This window comes from Podarcis erhardii (assembly GCF_964252035.2).
Source record: "Podarcis erhardii genome assembly, chromosome: Z".
NCBI lineage: Eukaryota > Metazoa > Chordata > Lepidosauria > Squamata > Lacertidae > Podarcis > Podarcis erhardii.
The window spans coordinates 35,640,071-35,661,411 of record NC_138504.1 but is presented as its reverse complement, the minus strand read 5'-3'; the positions used below and the strand labels follow the sequence as shown (position 1 = coordinate 35,661,411).

Sequence of the window (21,341 nt, the reverse complement as noted above, 5' to 3'; positions counted from 1 at the left end):
TGCTCAGAGGCAGAAGGGGAAAGAAGCAGGTACTTGTTGTTAGTTCTGATGAGCAGAGCTCTGAGCACGATTCAGTCTCAATCTTAATGGAATTTTTACAATGGAATTATTAGGGTGGGGAGAGTGGAAAGCCCAAGTTAATAGGCTGCTACAGATATGCCTAACACGCAAACCTGAGCTCATGGTTTGTCTTGCTCCAGACAAACCAAGAGCCTAGATCTGGACATAGGGTTAAGCTAAACCATAGCTTTGGTGTGAGTTGTGTGGCAAGCAGGATGATCGGAGGGAGAGGGGGAAGGAATGAAGTGGCTGTGATTTTTACAAGTTCCCATATGCACCTGCTTAGCAAAAGTTTAGCTAAAGTGCTAGTAGAAAACTGGGCTGCCGCATGACAGGGAACTCCAGATATTGTATGTTTGAAGTCATGCTTCCTTTACGAGTCCCAGGGTGGGCAACCTGTAGCCCTCCGTATACTATTGGACCATGACTCCCATCAGCATAGCCAATGGTAAATGGGAGATGTAGCCCAGTGACATATGGAGAGTAAAAGGTCCCCCACAGCTGAGCCGAATCAACTTAAACATGGGCGACCCTTGCACCCGTCCCCCTGCAATCTCTACAATTACAATACACTTACTTGGAACCTGCTGCCCAGGCTGCTGCCACGTCGGATAGGTGCCACCCCAACCCTGCGTCATGAACGCCTGAGGACCGCTGTGGAAGACAAGGCCATTAGCAACAGAGGAGTGAAAGGTAGTCCAGGCACACTGGTGAGTTGGGATTAAAGTTTGTTGAAAAGTGTTGAAACAGACCATGCTGTGTAAGAGATTAGGTGTGGATAAGTTTCACTACTGACACATTGGTATAAAAAGGCGCTGGTTCCAGTGGAGTATTTTCTTAGAACCTTTCCCATGCCCAGATGCTGCTGTACTACAACTCCCATTAGCCCCAGCAAGCATGGGCAATAGCCAAGAATGGTGGGAGTTAACTCAGGAGAGCTAACAGTCTCCCAACTTGATTTAAGTCAATGGTAAAACGGCCTCCTGCCCAACCAATAATCCAATGGAAGGAACCAATGAGATTTATGACAGGGAAGGGAAGCCCATGCTATGTTTATCAACCTTCTAAGGCTGCATGTGGCTACAGGCATCCCAGTAACACTTGGGAGGGCCACAGTCCCTGCCCCCAACTCCCATCTCCCAGAGCCTCAAAATTACAGGCTTTAATTAAGTTCATCAGGGCAGTGCACAGACTTCTTGTTCTTTTGTAAAATCATTGCAGACCAAGGATGCTGCTCAATGATAATCACACCTACAATCCTATTTGATGGCGGGGGAGCAGCCTAAAGGTGAAGGGAAAGCAGGCAAGTAAACTACTTACTTTTGGTGAGGTGTAGCAGGTGCCTGATTGAAGGGGCTCTGGCCAAAACCTCCAGGACCACCCAGACCAGTACCCTGGAGAAAAAACAAACAGGTAATTTATTCACCACTGTCTGGACTTAGTGAGACTGCACCTGAGATTTAAGGTGCTGAGGAAGGCTTCTCAAAATGAAGAATTTAATTCTCTTTCATTTTTACAGATTTATAAACAGCTTCATAGTCAGAGGCTGTTCAAAGAGGGGTACAAGATAAAAGTAGGATAAGCAATGCAAAGCCCACTTTATTAAAAAACAAACAGTAAAATCATTCCCTGAAACCACTAAGAGCAGTAAATCCCTATATTATGAATTCTAGAAAAACAGTAAAAAAGCCTATCTGCATATATGCAAATTAATATTACGTAAGGGATTGGGCCACCCACTGGGTAAGGCCTTCTCAAATAAAAATGCCTTCAAATGGGCGCCTGAGCATTGTGACGTTAGTTGCCTGTCTGATTGCAGCTGGCAATTAATCCCAGAGTTCTTATGCAAGATGCATAGGACGCGCTGCATGGGGCTGTTGGGTTTCCCCAGCACTGGCTCTAGGCCTCAGAACAGTTTCCGCATCTGTACAATGGGAACAATGTTGCCCCAAACCATTTCCTGGGACTTAGCATCCGGCAAAAACGCCAACCACCTTTGCAAATAAAAAAAGAGCCTCAAGTACTGAAGGAGAATGACCACGGTGGATGTTTTGATCCTGGTGGGGTTTTTTATAGACCAGGCATAGGCAAACTCCGGCCCTCCATATGTTTTGGTACTACAATTCCCATCATTCCTAGCTAACAGGACCAGAGGTCAGGGATGATGGGAATTGTAGTCTCAAAACATCTGGAGGGCCGGAGTTTGCCTATGCCTGTTATAGACCAATTGGATGGTGATTTGCAAGGGGTTGGACTAGATGGCCCTTGGGGTCCTTTTCCAACTCTACAATTATATGATTCTATTATTTCAATACTTATCACTTCTTTCTAGCTGTATACTGTAACAATGACATTGTTTTGCTAGTCTTGTTCTTCATTGGACTGCAATTTTCAAAATATTTTTTTATTTTAAAAAATGAAGAAGAAAGTAGATGGGGAAGGGAAAGAAACTTACACCAACTTTCTCATCTATGAGATGTCTCGCAAGCTCAATCTGCTGGGAGATGCCCCGAATGGTGAATATCCGTACATTAGGGTCGGTGTTGGGAGGTGGGTTTCTCTGGAGCTCTACATGGGCTCCAGAATGTTGGTTTATGCTCTTGATATTCTCTCCCCCTGCAAAGAAGGAAGAGGGGAGGAAGAAAAAGGAGAGGGAACATGATCAGACTTTTACTTTATATATTCAGCAGTTATTGTGAGTGCATGAAAGAGAAGGAGGAAGGTCCAACCACATGGATTAGATCTGTCCTCATCATACTGCCATGTCCTTCAATTATCTTGGACTACAACTCCCATCATGGCCCAGTATAAACCAGTGTTTCCCAACTTTTTTTGGCCCACCACCCTGCTCTGTGGTTCTATAAACTCACCCCAGTGCCCCCTATTAAAAGCGTTATTCAGAATAGCAGTTTGCATAATCCACTAAGAGAGCTAACAACACAATAAAATTCAAAACAGTAACAATTAATGGCACATTTATTCAAAACACAGTTAAAACTATTTAGTTTTATTTATTTTTTTATAAATATTTATTAAAAGTTTTTTTTTAATTACCATACAAATAAAGAAACAAAGTAACACATATCGTAACATATTTTCTTAACTTCTTTGGACTCCCTCACATCTCCCGCTCCTGCGTTCCTAATTTATATATATCTAACCAGCAATTTATCACCTTATTTCCATTTTTGTTATCTATTTTTCCAATGTTGTGTCTCTGATTTTAGATATCAATTATTCAAACCTTAAAAGTTTAAATTTAGCCTAGTACTTATCCAAAATTTGTCTTTTCTTAAAAACTATTTAGTTTTAATTTACCTAACGTAATTGATTAAACCGATCCAATGACTCCTTTACAAATAGTCATTTACATCTCCAGCTCCCACTGCCACCCATTTGCCTTTTAGTGCCCCCCTGAATCTGGCATGATAGTAAATTAAAGAAGGCACCCTGGCACTCTTCATGAGCAGTGGCAGAGCACCTTCCTTGCATGAAGAGTGCCAGGGTTAATCCCCAGAATCTCCAGGTAAGGCCGGAAATGTTTGCTGCCTGAAACCATGGAACAGTGCTGCTGATCATTGCAGGCTATAGGCGTAGGTGGACCAACGGTCTGATTCAGTAAGGTAGCTCCCTATGTCCATATTTAAACCAGCCCTTAATTCAGAACCATGAGGACTGGAATCTTAAGTTGATTTTTAGGGGAAGGACCACAGGTCAGTGGCAGAGCAGCTGCTTTGCATGCAGAAGGCCACAGGTTCAATCCTCACTGAAATCTCCAGGGAGGACTGGGAACATTCCCTGCTGCCAGTCAGTGTGGACAATACTGAGAAAGATGGAGCAGTGGTCTGACTCAGCATAAAGCAGCTTGCGATCTTCCTGAATTGGTAGCCAGTGCAGATTAGAAGGAAACCGGTAGGTTAGAAGAGAGCAACCCCTCAGGGGACCTAATCTGCAGCTTCCTTTTGTAGGTGAATAAGCAGGTGAACGGACACTGGTGCAATTAGCTGCTCCCTCACGGTGCAATCATGCAGCCAGAGCACAATTTATCCCAGCAAATTCCCAGAAGAGGTCTTTGGTTATCTCAGGAAGAGCTTGTGGGATGTCTGCCGATAGTGAAGGAAACTCTGAAGATGCTACCTTTGTTTTGTTTTTAAAAAACGAGTGTGAAACAGTAGCAGCTTGTACTAGGGTGGAGCACGACTAATGAAAGTTTGGTTTGACTTGGCGGGCCAGGGGGAGAAAAAGGCAGCAGCACACATACGGTCTTGGAGGAGGGTCTCCGTCTCTTAATGAAATTTGCTTAACAAAGGCAGCGGCTACAATGGGCCAATTCTTCTTCTGTCGGAATTTCACACAAGAGGGGAGGTTAGCCTCAGCTTGGAGAGAGGGAGACAAAAGGGGTGGGGAGTTGTGATATGCTTGACCCCTCCTGGTCCTGGATACAGCCACCAGTCAAAACCCAAGGCAACAGGGTGGAGAGGGCACTCTGCCGATCCAAGCGGACAAAACCAATTAGTTGAGCATCTGCGGCAGCTTGCTCTGTTCGGCCAACTCCCTTTCCGATGGGTTAGCGCAAGTAACTGGAGCAACTCCTAAGCTGGCAGCTACCAGGAATAAAAACGCACGCTGAGTTGATATCCATGCAAAGCAAGCAATTCAACCCAGCATGGAACGAAACGGCTGCTGCTTCTCCCGACTCTTAAGAAAACCATCCAATCTGACCGAATGTATAAGAAGAGCCTCACGGCTGGATCGGGCCAGCAGCCCACCAAGGCTAGCATCCTGTTCTCACAGTGGCTAACCAGATGCCCCAGCGAGGAAACCCTCAAGCAAGACTTCAGCACAAGAACATTCTCTCCCCCTCCTACAGTTTGCAGCAACTGGTATTCAGAAGCACTGCAATCAAGCAAATGGTTAAAAAAATCTTCCTGGACTATAACCAATTCAGGCTTCGAGCAGTAGATTAGATGTTATTTTATTACAATCATAACCTGCCCCAACTCCCAAAAGTAAGCCAGGGCAGCAAACATACCTGTGATTAAAAAAATAAAAAGAAAATGAAAAGAAAATGTAAGTAAGATGTTTAACAACTTCTAAAAAGATTAGAATGTCTAAAAAACACATTTATGAACAGACTTTACCAAATCATTCCTCTCTGGGTAGGCCTGCCGAAATGGAAAGGTTTGCAGGGAGATGGTGCCTGCCTAATGTCAAGAGCCAGGGAGTTCCAAAGGACCTCCCACACTAGAGGAACAACTCATAATGAATGCAGAGCAGAGACTGTGTGTGTGGCTGTTGTAGAAGTGGAAATTCTACAGACTGGAGGGACTTACTTGGCACACTTCCATTTACATCTATTACACACACAAATGCAAGTTTGTGAAGGAGAAAAGTTGAAGCAACAGCCTTTTCATGGGAATGCATGCTTTTTTCTGCATGTACAACTTAAAAATGGTGGGGCAAGTATTGTCACCGTAACTCCCCCCCCCCCCCATGATCAACAGGCACTGCCAGCTTTGCGTTTTGGGCAAGGCTGCCTCCACGGGGACCCCTCCTTCAGTTAGTCCGCCTTCCCACTGCATTCAGGATCCCTCTTTTGGTTTGTTACTACCAACACAGCCCATTCGTAAGCAATACAATTCCAAAGGGACTTTGCTAAAAAGAGGACTTAAGGCATTATCCTGCAGCTCAATTTACTAAGTCATCACATCGCTCAAAAACAGCCCGTCAGTTAAAACCGGCTCATAATGAAACGCCGCCAGCGAGCCCACTATTTGAAATACGTTGTTTCAAAACATGACGTTAGGATGTCATGAAACTTAAATACACCATTATCCTCTTTCTTTTAGGAAGCTTCTTGTTTGGATGTTAAATGTGTAAGTGAGCGTCACCTTTTCCCCCCTCTGCCCCTTGAGAAGTCCACCCATCGGCCTTGGACCTTTTGCCCTCCCAGAGGCATTCAAAAGGGGAATCTCACTCCCAAAGACATTTCCTTCGAGGAAGGAGAAATGAGGACAGATAATTAGCCGCTACTCAATAAAACGCCTGCTTATGCCTCTCAGTGCCGCGTTAATTTGAGTATGAGATTCTTTGAAAAGAAAACAGAAAAAAAAGAGTGTGGTTCTCCGTTTCAAAATAATTAAATTCTTTCTATGGGCTAGGAGTGAGGAATTCTGCAAAGCTAGCTGGGGACGGACTACTGATCTCTCAATAGAGGAGAAAAGCGGTACAATGGAGGCAGTGATTGGTCACAGACTCACTTTTGTCTGACCATTGCCTCTGGTCAAAACCAAGTTTTGTAGCGTTCTCCCCCTTGCCGCCCAAAGCACTACAAAAACCCACAAACACTGAATGGAGGAAATATTTGTTGCTGCAAATAAGAAAATGCACCACAGGCACTGATGGTGAGTTTCAACTCTCTGGGAAAGTCTAGCTTCCTCCCATCCCCATTCTGAGCAACTCCCAACCCACACAGAGGAAGCGCCTTCAAGGGCAGCACAATTATGAGGGGGGATGACATGACGTTGTGCTGCCCAATGCCAGAAGTTTCGCCTCTGTTCACGAGCGAGGGTCACCCGCTTCGAACATGGCGCCTTTCTGCACAGACCCATTCAACAGAAGAGCTTCCATTCTTCCACCTGACCACGGATGCATGTGGGTGGGTGGGGGAGCGACCGAGCAGGCGAGGCCCCCCGCAGCTGGACGTGAAATTGTAAAGCAATTAATCAAACGGGGCTAAAAGGCAATGTTGACAAGAGAAGGGACTGGCCACGCTATCTGTCAAGACTGCTGCGTTTATCATGGAAATCCAATGGGGCCCCGGAGAGGCAGCTGTCTGTCTCTGCAGCAGTGGCACACACAGGAGGGAGGAAGACTTGACCACTGCAGAACAGGCTGGCCCCAGACCTCAACGCCACCGTTACCCTTTTAGAAAAGGAGGACCAGGCTTACTGCCACTTGACCCCCAAAGTAATGATTATATAGTGAGGATATTTAAAAGTAGACCAAAAAAACTGAAAACTGATGCAGAAGTGTAATGAGCTGCAGACTGGAAAAATGAGAGAACGTAACTGGCAGCTCCAACTAGTCCACACATTTACCTGATATATTTACAGTCTATGTTCCGCAGTCTTAAAGCGTTGTGAGCACAGAGGCACTCTTGGTGCCTGCTAATGTAAGACACTGATTCCATTTCCCTGGAAACTCAATGCCCAAGTCTAGGTGTCACCTGGAAGCGGTCACAGTGTTGGACTTAAGAGCAAGTAGGGGACCTAGTTCAAAACCCCTCCCACCCACGAAGCTCACTATCTTGCTTTACAGGATTCTTATCAAAGAGGGGGGCGCTGTTTCATGTACCTGAGGCTCCTCTGAAGCAGGACGAAAAGATAGCAAATAAGTACTGTCCCAAAAATGTATTCTTAAAGCAGCAGAGCCTGAACCCCATGAAAGGAGCCAAGCAGGTCACTCAAGGAAGGGAGTTTCAGTCTGGTGGCCACCACAGAAAAGGCCCTGCACATTGCACCTCTGTCAGCTGGCTGGGTTTTTTGTTTTGTTTTTAAAGAAAAACCCCAGAAGGCAGCTTGAGCATGTAGGCCAGTTTCCACTGGGGGAGGGCAAAGAGATGCTATTGATTGATTGCCTTTATATCCTGCATTTCTTCCAAGTTGGGATTTGGCTTCCAACACTTAAAAACATCATTATAAAATACAGTAGCACCTCAGCTTACGTTACCGTCAGGTAACGTAAACTTCAGGTTGTGAAAGTGGCTAACCCGGAAGTGTTTTGCTGCGCGCACATGTGCAGAAGCGCTCTACCACGCCGTGCACATGTGCAGAAGCATTCCCTCCGGTTGTGGAAACCTCAGGATCCGACCAGAGCTCTGGAATGGATCCCGTCCACAACCAGAGGTATCACTGTGCAAAGTAATAAAAAGAAACTAGCTAATAACAATAGCTATAATACATCCAAACACATGGATGTGTTTGGATTAAAACCAGCAATTCAAATCCAGTTTGCCCCAACAGCAGCCCAGTGATCAGCATTCCCTACTCCTGGGTTTCCAAAGGTCCATCTGAGCAAGGGAATCTTAGGTTGCCAGTGGAAGGAAAACAAAGAGGGAGTTAGTCTGATCTCTTGGGAGGAACTCCACAATGTGGAATAAGGCACCAAGAAGTCTCCCTCTCATGTCACCACCAACCATGTCTCTGATGCTGATGGAAGACTGGAAGAAGGCTGACACCAGAACACTGGGAAAACTTCCAATATCTGGCAATGCAGAACTACCTCCCACCTTTAAAGCACAGAGTTTTAAGATTTCCATGCATTGAGTTCTGCTTCCTACAGTCGGTTGGACTAGATGCCCCTTGGGTTCCTTTCAACTTTACAATTCTATGATTCATGATGCTTACCTTTGCCTATGACCAGGCCGCATTTGTCAGCTGGCACTGTGTAGGTGATTTCATGCATGCCTCCAGGGGTCCCAACACTCCAGTCTCCGCGGCTGCGCCCTCTTCCCCGAGCCACAGTGAGGCTTCCAAAACCATCACGCTCCTTGAAGAAGAAAGAGGGCACACCTGTTAACATGTTTACGGTCCTCCTGGGACTTGCCGTTTGCTGCATCGCCATACGTTCAGACAACAGACTTGCTGCCCAATGCATGCCTTGAGTCACTTAAAATCAAAATTTGCCAACCTGGTGCCTGCCTGATGTTTTGGTGTACAACCCCCATCAGTAGCCCCTGCTTTAATAGCAAGACTCAGTGAAACCACAAGGATTCTACACTCAGCCACAATATCTGTGTTTACAAGTCCCTTCCATCCTGGATAATGGGCAACAAGTTTGTTGGCCTTCTGTGACTGTGGTGTGGTCTTGATTTTTGACAGAAAATGGGGTCATCCTCCTTTCCAAGTTTCTAGTCAAGGGAAATAGGTTTGAAAATGGGAAGTCAGTGTCCAAGTGTTGCGATTTTTGGACAGGTATTTTGCCAAACGATTTTCAGACTAAATTTACTGCACCAACATTCACCAGGGTTAACAGCCAACTTAAGGACGTGTGAATTACCATATTTATCTGTGTATAAGACTAGGTTTTTTAACCAAAATATTAGGTTTAAAATCAGGGTTCGTCTTATACATGGGTAGTGCTGAGGGGTGTTTTCTTAATCTGGAGCCCCCAAAAACAGGGAGAGTCCTAAAAATACGGCAATTTACTCTAAAGTAAAGTCTCTTGCTAGTATGCAGAAGAGATGACAACATCCATGTTTCTCAGCTTCAATATATGCAAATGAATGAAAGGTGGTATCAGCCAACCTGGTAACTCATCCAGCTGGTGAATTTCCCCCCTCAAAAATCACCACTGAAGTATGTAACTACCAGCACTTATAGGAGAAGGGTCATGGCTCAGTGGTAGAGCACTTAGCTTTGCATGTAGAAGGTCTCAGGTTAACTCCCCAACATCTCCAGGCAGGGCTTAGAGTGACTGCTTGAAAACCCCAAGAACTGCTGCCGTCAGTGTAGACAATACTGAGCAAGATGGACCAGTGCTCTGACTCAGCAGAAGTTAGTTCTTATTCAATTCAACCTTTTATTCAGAACTGTATGAGGACTAGAATCTTTCTTAATTTTGAGGTGAAGGGCCATAGCTCAGTGGTACAGAACTTGCTTTGAATTCGGAAGGTCCCAGCTTCAATCCTTGGCATCATCTCCTGGTGGAACTAGGAAGAATTGCCCAGTCCAATACTCTGGACAACTGCTACCAGTCAGCATGGATAATATTGAACTATAATATTGAGCTACATAGACCAATTGTCTGATTCAGTATAATAATAATAATAATAATAATAATAATAATAATAATAATAATAATAAAATATATATATATATTTATACCCTGCCCATATGGCTGAGTCTCCCCAGCCACTCTGGGCAGCTTCCAACAGAATATTAAAAACGAATAAAACATCAAACATTAAAAACTTCCCTAAACAACTTTGTGTAGGGTTAGGGCCACAGTTAAATAGCAGAATGTCTGCTTAGAATGCGGAAGGTTGCAGTTTCAATCCCCCCCAATGACATGGGAATGTTCCCCTGCCTGAAACCTTGGAGAGCTGCTGCCAGTCAGTGTAGAAAGCACCAATCCAGACAGATCAGTGGCCTTACTCAGCATCTGAAACTTTCCTATGTCCCACCTACCTGTGCAGTGATAATGAGTTCGTTGATTATGTGAGCTGCGTGCTGACACCGATCCGGAAGGCCCATGACCTGTGCGACTCTTTCCGGACTAATCCCATCATCTGTGGAGCAAGAGGAGACAGACCTTAAATTAAATACAAATACAAAGTGGGAAAAGGCAGGGAGGAAGGAGCTACCCATGAGAAGGGAACTAAACAAGCCACATGGTCACTCACTGCCACCAATATATGCACATCTGGCTCATGCAAGACTATATAGAACCACCATTCTCAATACAGACAGAACTTACTTTTATTATTTGTAAATGGAATCTCTGTCTGTGTTAATACTTTATCATCCCTTTGGAGTTGTGTTGTATCTTTGTAATTTGGTCCTTCAAAGCTGTAACACTTTAGGGTTTAACTTTTAATTCTTCGTTTTAGTTACTTTTTGTTATGTCTGCATTTTTGTTGTTAACAAATCAATAAAACCAACCAATAATTAAAAAAGAAAATTTCAAAAAGGGATAAAACATGCCTCCAGGACTATAGCTGAGGAAGCAATATTTACATGGTGGCAACAAGAAACTCAGGGGCAAAATCTCCCAGAGGAAAGGACTGCCACATCACATGAAGAATTTAAGGCTATGCAAGCTGGCACAGGAGAAAAAACAAAATATGATACCTTGGAACAGAACCTGCCCTTGCCCCAGGCATATTCTAAGACTGACTTACAATTTTGTAATTGTTTTAACATTTTTATTATGTGATGTTATTTGATGCTTTTATTTAAAAATGCAACATACACTGGTGAAATTAAGCTCCTGTTGCTTTGGACTGATTTACAGTGCCCCCCCCTCCAAGCGTTCCCTTGTGCTCTGATCCCCTCCCCAGATCTTTGGCTATGGGCCTTGCACCGAAATGAGATGGGGATGTGACTGTAAGCTCAGGGGTGCAACACCTGCTCTGTGTACAGAAAGCCCCTGGGTTCAATACTCCTGCCATTTGATGGTGGCAGTACTGAGTTCAGTGAACCGACTTTGTATAAAGGCTATGTTCTCAACTTTAGGAAAGGGGCGTAGCTTGGTGGCAGGCTCAATTCTCAGCATTTCCAGATACAGCCGAGAATATCCCCTGCCTAAAACTCTGGAGAGCTGTTGCCAGTCAGTATACAGACACTATCTGAGCTGAGTGAACCAATGATATAAAACAGCTTCCCTGGAAGGGAGAGAGAAAGTGGTTGCCAGTTACAGGCTATACACTAAAAATTAGACAGACCTGGTTTAAATTGAATCCTAACACCAGCATCATTCTGAATCTTCTTTATCATCTCTCCATTTCTTCCTATTACGATTCCCACTGCAAACCTAGGCACCGAGACCTAGTGGGAGGAAAGAAAAGCAGTGAGAGGAAGCAGACCCAGAAAGGTAGCACACAGATGCCCCATTAGCTACATCAGGCAGCTTGAATACCAAGCCAAGAGACACGTTCACATACTTAAGAAAAAACATTGCTCCCACTTTCTGGAACAGGAAGCAAATTATCCCATGCTAAGTCCAGCTCTGCAATTCCCAGAGGCAGCCACACCCATATCAGGAAGGGGGCAAATCTAAGCATTGTTTGCCCCCACTTTATACCTCAGATTTGAAAGAACCCTACACTCCACATCCAAAGCTGGGTATGGGTAAATGGGAAACCTTAAAAGCCTAGTAGTCAGATGTGGCCCTTTCAGGCTTCTCTGTCTGACCACTGGGACATGCTGGCTGGGGCTGGCTGGGGCTGATGAGAGGGAACTGGGCTGGGGAGAAACTGTGAACACTGTTTTGTGCATGTAGCGCAGCCTCTTTCCCAAACTTGTTTTCTGTATTTCTGGAAACCTGAAGGGCTGGGAAGGCAGGATGATGAACCCAGAAGAAGGAGGGAGGACAATGACTCCTTGTCCCACAGGCACTGGCTGATGGTCCTCAGGGATCATATTCCCCCAGACTCAACCCTGGCAATCCAGGGTGGAAGTCAAAAGGGTGACAAAGGCTAGACAAGGATGAAGTTGACATCACTGGACAAGATGAATACACCAAGGGGCTGACTCAGTACATTCTTTTGCTTAGCATTTGCTTATACTCTATACCCCGCAAAAGCAGAAGTTGGTGTCATCAGCCCAATCCTGCAGAATCAGGTCTTCCAATAAGAAATTCAGCCAGTGTTTTCTGTTTTAACCTTCAAAGGGGTGCTTTAAAATTGTCTTGGCCACCAGCCTTATGCTGACAATTAAGAAAACATTTTCTGTAATACACTAGCTGATGACAGGTTGTTTAAAATTTTTACTGTGGTTTTTATAATTGTTGTTGACTGCACTGATACTTATTTCTATGAAACTGCAATATAGAAGCATTTTTATATATATATAAATGTGAAATTTCCACAGCCACCTAAAACTATGCAAGTAACACTCAGCAAATGAATGAATAAACATGATGATGATGATAATCTCCCCACTCCCTATTTTTTCTCCAGGGAGAAGATTCCTGCACTGCAGGATGTTGGACTAGATGACACCTTGAGAACCTTCCAACTCTACAATTCTATTATTCTGTAACATACAAGACATGTCCATACCTCTATGCTGCCTCCACCCATTCTGGAAGTAAAGTCGTTGCGTACACCTCTGAAGTCCGCCTGGTCTTTCTCTCGAATGATCTCCAGTACCATCTCTCGTGCTTGCTGTACAAGTGCAGGAAGAGGAAAACAAGCTGATTACAGATTCTTTGGACCCTGGCAATAAAATGTGATCCCTGCCTCCTAACAGGAGTGGCTTCTCCACAAGCTAACCATTTCCCTCAAAGCAGGGGTATTCCATTCCGCCTTTTCTCTTCTGACACGCTCAACATTCCATAACTACTGAGCATGCTCAGTCGACCCTGTTTGGGATGCGGTTTCTTCCCCTTCCCTTAGAGATTGGGGTTTCGTTTGGTATTTTGTTGTTCTGGTCATCTGCATCAGCCCATTACCACCCATGTTGAATATTTACAGTGTGCAACAACACTGCCCTGCTCCTACTAGTCAAGCAGACTTGCAAACCTGCAGACTCTGGTTTCGGGGGGGGGGGGAGAATGCATCTAACTTCCTGAACTCTCTTAAGCTTTCATGAACAAAGCAAAAGTTTTGTTTCTAGACCTTGTGGAGGAAAGTTTAAAAATACAGTGGTGCCCCGCAAGACGAACGCCTCACAAGACGGAAAACCCGCTAGACGAAAGGGATTTCCGTTTTGGAGGCGCTTCGCAAAACGAATTTCCCTATGGGCTTGCTTCGCAAGACGAAAATGTCTTGCGAGTTCCTGCGGGTTTTCCCCCCCCCTTTTCCTAAGCCCTAAGCCGCTTATCAGCTGATCCACTAAAAGCCGCTAAACCGCTAATAGCGCTAATCCGCTAAGCTGTCAATGGGCTTGCTTCGCAAGACGAAAAAACCGCTATATGAAGAACCTCACGGAACGGATTAATTTCGTCTTGCGAGGCACCACTGTATTCAACCACCACAAAAAGCTTACACTGTTTAAGAAACTGAGCTTTCAGATTTGGCCCTCCCTCAGGACCACTTTTTCAGGCCACCAATCCATAGTTAACCTCCTGCCATAACCTCACTTCCATTTCCAAAATACACCATTACTTTATTCGAGTTCCAAAAGTGTCTTCTCAAAAAGAAGATTACACCTATTACACTTCTCTCCTGCTAATCTCCCAAGGCTCTCAAGTCTGCATATATGGGTTCCCCTATTTTTATTATCCTCAAAGCAACCATGTGAGGCGGGATTAAGAATGCAAGAAGAGCCCAGCTGCTAGTCGAGCATCCTGTCGGCCAACCTACTGGAAGCCTGCAAGCAGGACATAAGTGCAACAGCACTTTCTCCTTCTGTGGTCCCTGGCACCAGCTATTCAGCATATGGCCTCTGACAGCGGAGGCAAAACACAGACATCAGGGTTAGGTTGGCCCAAGGTTCTCCAGGGAGCTTCATGGCTGAAGTGGGGAGTGATCCAAACCTAGGGCTCCCCTCACCTAAGAACATAAGATGAGCCCTGCTGGATCAGGCCAAAAACCTATCTAGTCCAACATCCTGTTCTCACAGTGGCCACCCAGATGCTTCTGTGAAGCCTACAAGCAGGACCCAAGCCCAAGAGCAACACACTCTCCACCCTGTGTTTCCAGCAACAGATAACCACTAGCCTGAAACAGTTTTCCAGCATGCCACACTCAGTCTCTTTATTGCAATTTCATGAATCATGCAGAGGCAGCTTTATCACTGCAGTGCAAGGATTTGCATACTATTCTGGTTCATTAGTGTGGGTCACTAATGTAAAGGCAGGGTGGGTGTGGGGTGCAAGATGTAGATGGGAAAAGGACTGTTTGGCCCATAGGCTTGAGATGCCCCCACCCAACTCTATCGTACACACACACACACACACACACACAACGAGAGACTGTGGCTCACAAATACTGCCAACTGTGCCATTATTCTAAATCCTCCTAACGTTCCATCAGCACGACGGCAAATCCTCTTTGATACACACCTGTACTTTAAAAGCATCGCCGGTAATCCGGAGAGGTTTATCCGCTCCAGTCGGCAAAGGGCCATCTTGGATCATAATCATTTTCACGCCCGTTCGTTCCTGCAGACGTACCAATGGCGATGGGGAGGGAGAGATAGAGAAAGCGCCACAAAACAATAAATGGAAATGCCAAAACAGGCAGAAAGGCTACGAAAGTAGGAAAGGGGGGGGGATTTTTAAAAAGCATAGATAAGCAATAGGAGCCCCACCACCACCACCACCACCGCAGCTATGGACATTTATGTAGTTAAGCGGCTTGATCTGGCCAAGTTTTCCTGATAACTCCATAAAAGAAATGCAAGCAATCGTAAAATGAAGAGGGAAAAGCAGACAAGGAAGCCACACTTTACCACCACCACCCAAACACAGACAATTGCAATTTTACTTTGCATTAAAAAGCTAGTGGTCATGGTGCATTCATAGAATTGTAGAGTAGGAAGGAACCCCCACTGGTCATCTAGTCCAGCCCCTTGTAATGCAGGAATTCAATATATTTTATATAAAACCCTGCAGGGGTGGAAACATGGTTGCCAACATAAACTGTTGCAGGTAACATACAACCCAAAATAAACTGCACACTTATACTGGCTACAACTGAATGCTTCCTTCTAACCTTGCTTTGTGGGGCGTGGGGACCGTGTGGGTGCACCCACACACAGGCACACCCAATTCAAGGTGCTGGCTTTGACCTATACAGCCTTATTTAGTTATTTATAAAAAAAAATATGTATATACTGCCTGCTGAATCTCTATCGGCAGAGCAACCCACAGGACTGGGCTAATTACACTAAAGGCTTGGTTTCTCTTTATCAAGTGAACCTCGCTAATTCAAAGAATGATTAACAATGCTCCTGCAGATGATCTCAGTGATCAAGTGTTCAGGCTATCCCCGAGATACCCCAGACGTAAACTGCCATCCGGGTTTTTTGAATTAATACATGTAAGGCTTAGGGCATCGATGCATCAAGGACTGCCTCTCTATACAAAATGAGTGCTGTCTGAGGCGCATCTAGTTCAGCCTCCTTCTCTCTCGGTGGCCAACCAGATGCCCACTATGGGAAGCCTGCAAGCAAAATATGAGCACAATAGCACTCTCCCTATCTGCAGTTCCCAGCAACTGGTATTCAGAGGCATCCTGTCTCCAACAGCGGAGACAAAAAATAGAGCCAGCGTGGCTGGTAGCCACAGACTCCTCCTACTAGCATCTGTCCGAAGCTGCATCCTGCCCACCTGTAGCTGCTTGATGGTTTCTCCACCTTTGCCAATGACGAGGCCCACTTTGGACGCCGGAATAAGGATCTCTTGGATTGTGCTGTTGCCGTCCACGTCGTTGTGGAACCCAGGCCCATTCCGACAGCGGTCCACAATCTGCCCCAGTAGCCGCTTTGCTTGTCTTTGGGGGGTGGGGTGTGTGGAAGGGAGAGAACAGAGGGGGAGAGAGAAATAGCCTCAAGGAAAACAGCTATTATATTGCAAACACCCCCATCTTGCTGGGTGTAAGGGGTGGGGACTACCACTGGAATACAGGGAGTTTGGGGAGGGGAGGAGAAAAAAAGAGAGAAAAGACAGGATACAGAAGGGAGAAAATAACCAGCGGCCATGATGGCAACTCTCTGCTTTGGATCAGATTCCCCTCTCTCAGGCACACCCCATTTTGGAGTAGGAGAGAGCGGAGAAGGAGCTCACAAAGTCCAACCAGCGCCTCAAATGCTTCCTTTTCACTGCGGTGGCTTTTCCTACCTGATACACCTCTCCCATCACTTGCCCACTTGTAGCTCAAGTGGAAGAGCCTCTGCCTTGCATGCAGAAGGTCCCAGGTATGATCCCTAGCATCTCCAGGAAGCCCTACAGAGACCTCCTGCCTGAAAGGCTAGAGAGCCACTGCTTGTCAGCGTAGAAAACACTGGGCTAGGTCAGGAATCCTTTTGTTATAAGAGAAAGGCCATAGCTCAGTGGCAGAGCACTTGCTTTGCATGCAGAAAATCCCAGGTTAAGTGCTTGGTAATTCCCAGGCAGGGCTGGGAAAGTCCCGTTGCTCTCAAACCTCTCTAGCCACTGCCAGACAGTGTAGGCAAAACTGAGCTAGATGGAGCCAAGGTCTGACACTGTATAAGGCAGCTTCCTGTGTTCAGTCCCTGGTGCTTCTGGTCCCTATGGCACCAGTTAGCCACTGGTGAACTGACACCTAGCTCACCCAGCAGCTCACAAAAGGAGAAAAAGACACCATCCTTCCACCTTTGCATTTGTGCAGGTTTTGAAAAGGATGAAACTCAAGTGAGTCACCGTAATCATAAATTGCAGCAGCAAAAGGAAAGCGCTCTCTCTCTTCTCACGTAGCTCTGAAGAAACAGACCTTTAAGCAGAAAGCCACAAAGTCTCCACCCAGGTACTCTGTGCAACAAATGCATAATGCACATCAGTTTTTCTGGATCTTATAGCTTATAGTTTTCCTTTTGCTCCAAAACAAAAATACTGGAGGAAGGGTGGAGGTGAGAGGGAGCCCACTTCAGTACCAGCACAAAATAAATACGCAAAAAATCCAACCAGACTGCTTTGCCCTCTAACATGCACCTCTCAGTTATATTTATCCTTACACCTACGGAAGAAGAAAAAGAAAATCCAGGAAACCTCAATGCTTTTTTCAATCATCCAAACGCAACTGAAAAAAAGGAAAGAAAAAAAAGATCCCAACAGATGGATTTGGAAAAAACCCACCTACCCAAAGGCTGCGGGAGAGAAAGAGCAGCTCCATATGGCTAAGTGGGTTCCTGTTAAAGCCAAAGGCTCGTGGCTCCAAGTCCCAGCGGGGAGGTGGTCCTCAAAATGGCTTGGGAAGAGGCAAGCTCAGCTCCTGGGGAGGGGGAGGGAGGAAACACTGACCCTAAATTTTTCTATAGGGCGAGAGAGAGAGAAAGAGAAAGAGAGCAGAATCCCCACCCGCCATCCCCCAGCTGGGCTGCTGGGTGGAACATTCTTGCAAGGGGCTTTGGGAGGGGCAGGGGGTGAGGGGGGAAATAGCCAGCAGCACCTAGGACAACGTCTCACACCAAAGGAAGTGGCCGGTGGTGATGGTGGTGTTAACTGACACATGCCCGGCCCCAAATGGAAACTTTCTGACCTGCAGGTGTCTGCAGAACCAATGCCTCATAAGTTAATAGGCACATAAGAAGAGTCTGCTGGTTCGGGGGAATGGCCCACGTAGTCCAGCTTCCTGCTCTCACAGTGGCCACCTAGATGCCCCAGTGGAAAGCCCCTCACAAGCAGGACGTGAGAGCAACAGCACCTCTCCCAGCTTGTGATTTCCAACAACTGGCATTGAGAGGCAACCTGCTCTTGATACTGGAGGTGTAAAATCAGAACAGCCCTGCCGGATCAGGCCAGTAGCCCATCTGGTCCAGCATCCTGCCCTCAGAATGGTTGACTAGATGCCTCATGGGAAACCTGCAAGCAGAAGCTGAGCACAACATCACTCTTCCCTCTGGTTTCCAGCAACTGGTATTCAGAGCGCACAGGCAGAACATAGCCATCAATAGCCTTCTCCCTCTGATGAGGAGGATAATTAGTTGATTGAGGCATGTTTCTGGTAGTGCCCTTCTAGACTGAGAAGGTAGATAAAGGAGGCCACTTGAGCATGCAGTCATTCTGGGGAAACCAAGAACTCCCCTCATTTGATCAGATGTGGCCAATGAAAACTAGCCAGTAGACTAGTCCAAAAACCCATCCACCTACGCAAGTGTTTCACATCCTCCAAGCACTGGGGTTGCCAACGCAATGCTCCCCTCCAGATGTCTCTTGGGACTCCCATTTCCCCTCACCTTTGAGGATTGGCCTTACTGGCTGCTGGGTGTTAAATACTCAACATCTGGAGAATGCCACACTGTCTGGCAAGATACATTTTCTTCCTCCAAGAGAGCAGTGATTAAAGCATTGGACTAAGACACGGGAGATCAGGGTTCAAATAGCCACTTGGATGGACTTTCAGGAAAAAGGAACAGTGGACTGTCGTTCTACCAGAAGATAATTATGTGCTGATTGATGATACTCAGACAGACATTTTGGATATTAAATCACTCTGGAAAATAAGGGTGAATGAGTGAGAGAATCCTCATATACTTTGATTGAGGCTGTTCTATGCTGTCTGTGACTGGGGACTTGTACAAGGATCAGAACAAGCTGAAGAGCGAGTACCTGATACTATGTAAGAAGTATGCCTTTATGGGTATAAAATTTGTATCCTCTCTTTCATAAACACTTTCATGATAAGAAAAACTATCTCGGATAGATTTATATGTCTGCTGGCTAAAATCTGTAATTGGAAATCCTGTAAAAACTACAAAGAGAACATGGGTCTAAGCAAGAGCAAAAAGCTTGATTTATGAATGACAATAAAGATTAAATGGATGAGGCGATTACTTCTTTTCCTTCTTTTGGAAAAAAACGAAACTGAAAGTAAAGAGCCCTCAGTGGGGAAAGAATCTTGCTGTGGCTGTGAAGGTGCTCTTAAGGTGGAACCTTAAGGGGGAGTTGGAACTTATAAAGAGACTGAGTTACAAATAACATCAAAAACATCAAAAGTATCCAGTATAGCAAATATATCGTTGATTTTTCCAGTGACTGTTGGGATCATTCAGCAGTTGTTGGCTGAACAATTAAAAACTATCAGATCAATGCTTGATGAATCAGAGGGCGATGAAATGGAAAATATCTAGAGACTTCAGACCAAATCAATGAAAAGCTGGCAGGACTGGATGATGAAATAGTAAAATGGGGGAAAGCAGATGATGGAATGGAATTGCCTTCTATTCAAGGATTTGGAGGAGAGGATGGAATCATAAATGGAGAGATGGAGAGTCATCTGCATTTGACAATGATGGAGCTGCGAGAAAAAGAAGTCTAAGGAAAACCCCAGTCCTGGCCTTTCTTCAGTTCTAGCAGAGAGAAAGTATTCTGCATATGATTTGGAGTGGATTCAGATAATTATGCTAATAAATACATGGTGCTTTCTCTGGAAAAAAAAATGAAAAGGGAAGCTCCTAGAGGAGGAGATCCAGAAACTATCGTAAACAACATAAAATGGAAAACAGGAAATTGAATGTGAACATATGGAACTGGGTAAGAATTGAAGAATATATAGTAAGGGGAAGGGGAAATTAATATTATTAATAGAGGTAAAGTTAATTACTAGTAATAACAATTTGGGAATCTCTCCTAAATATTTCGTAAGAAGAAGAAATGAATGATTAAGACACTTTGACTTAGAATATGGTTTGACAGAAAGAGGAGAAGATGGATATTAACACTGACAGAATGTCGTTAATAATCTTTTTCTTATGTAACCGACAGACAGAAAATTGGAAGCTTCTTTTCTCTATCTTTAATGTTTCTTTCCCCATTGTTTCCCCCCTCTTGTCTTTTCTTGTTTCCCCTCCCCCCTTTTTTCTTCATGTTTCTTTTGGAATACTAGGTTTGGGGGCCTTTATTAAGCTCCAGGAATTAAGTATTTGTGGGGTGTGGATGGCTGATGGAGGACCCTGGGTGGAAGAAAGGGAAGTGTTGGTCTCCCAGGGTGAGAGGCTGGGGGAGGGATTCCAAGTGAGAGCTAGGAGGGACTGCTATCCTCTATAGGTTGTGGGGGCTGAGAATCACCTCCAGGAGAGGACTCAGTATTCTACTTGTTCTCTTTGTAGTTTCTGTAGCTATTATCTTATTGATAAACAATGTATTCAAATACCCACTTGGACATGAACTTCATTGGGTGGTGGCCTTGGGCCAGCCACTGCCACTCTCAACCTAACCTATCTCATGGGATTGGTGTGGGGATTAAATGAAAACTAGGACCTGGGAGAACAGGGCTCAAATTCCCCCCTTGGCTATGAAGATCACTGAATGGCCTTAAGCTAGTTACTGCCTCTCTCAACTTAACCTACCTCTCAGGGTTGTGATGGGAGAAAAATGGGGAGCAGGAGACAATGTCACCTTGAGCTCCTTGGAGGAAAAGTGGGATACAAAAAATGTCAAAAAATAATAATAAATAAAAGCTCTTGCATCTGCTGTTTCTTCATTCCTCTGCTGCTGCCCTTTCTTGACTGATTGTCCTCACTGGCAGAGAGAGGAAAGAGGTTCTCTTTGCTCACCAGGAGCGGGGGGGGGGGGGGCGGCTTGGAAATGTTTCTTCTCTTCAACAAGCCACTGTTCAAGTGAGCGAAGACCTTTGGATGCCTCTGCAACAGGCTTTTTAAAAAATGTTTTTTTTTTACACAAAAGGGAGAGAGATCCTTTGTGCTTGTCTAGGAGGTTTGAGAGAGTATTGAGGGGCCTCCCCTCATTAACACTATAGCTTGAAGATGGTAAGTTACACCAGTCTTCGGGAGCTTCTTCTCTTCATCAAGCTACAATGCAAGTGAGAGAAGACCCCGGGTGTCTCACTCAAGACCCTGGGTGTCTCTCCCACTGTTTACTTTCCCAATACTTCGGTGCAAATGAAAGAGGACTTTGGGGTGGGGGGAGGAGGC

The 21,341-nt window shown here is 45.3% G+C and overlaps 1 protein-coding gene across 6 annotated transcripts in view; it reads right to left on the bottom strand.

The window, feature by feature from the left end:
- Positions 1-21,341, bottom strand: part of FUBP3 (far upstream element binding protein 3) — a 60,623-nt gene that overhangs the window by 6,717 nt on the left and 32,565 nt on the right. For all 6 annotated transcript variants that reach the window (XM_081847124.1, XM_081847126.1, XM_081847121.1 and 3 more), the window contains 9 exons: positions 16,060-16,222; positions 14,791-14,889; positions 12,845-12,949; positions 11,507-11,609; positions 10,251-10,351; positions 8,469-8,610; positions 2,516-2,676; positions 1,381-1,454; positions 638-714 (listed from right to left, as the gene is read on the bottom strand). In XM_081847124.1, the coding sequence (XP_081703250.1) occupies positions 638-714; positions 1,381-1,454; positions 2,516-2,676; positions 8,469-8,610; positions 10,251-10,351; positions 11,507-11,609; positions 12,845-12,949; positions 14,791-14,889; positions 16,060-16,222 (1,025 nt within the window). The remainder of the gene's footprint in view (positions 1-637; positions 715-1,380; positions 1,455-2,515; positions 2,677-8,468; positions 8,611-10,250; positions 10,352-11,506; positions 11,610-12,844; positions 12,950-14,790; positions 14,890-16,059; positions 16,223-21,341) is intronic.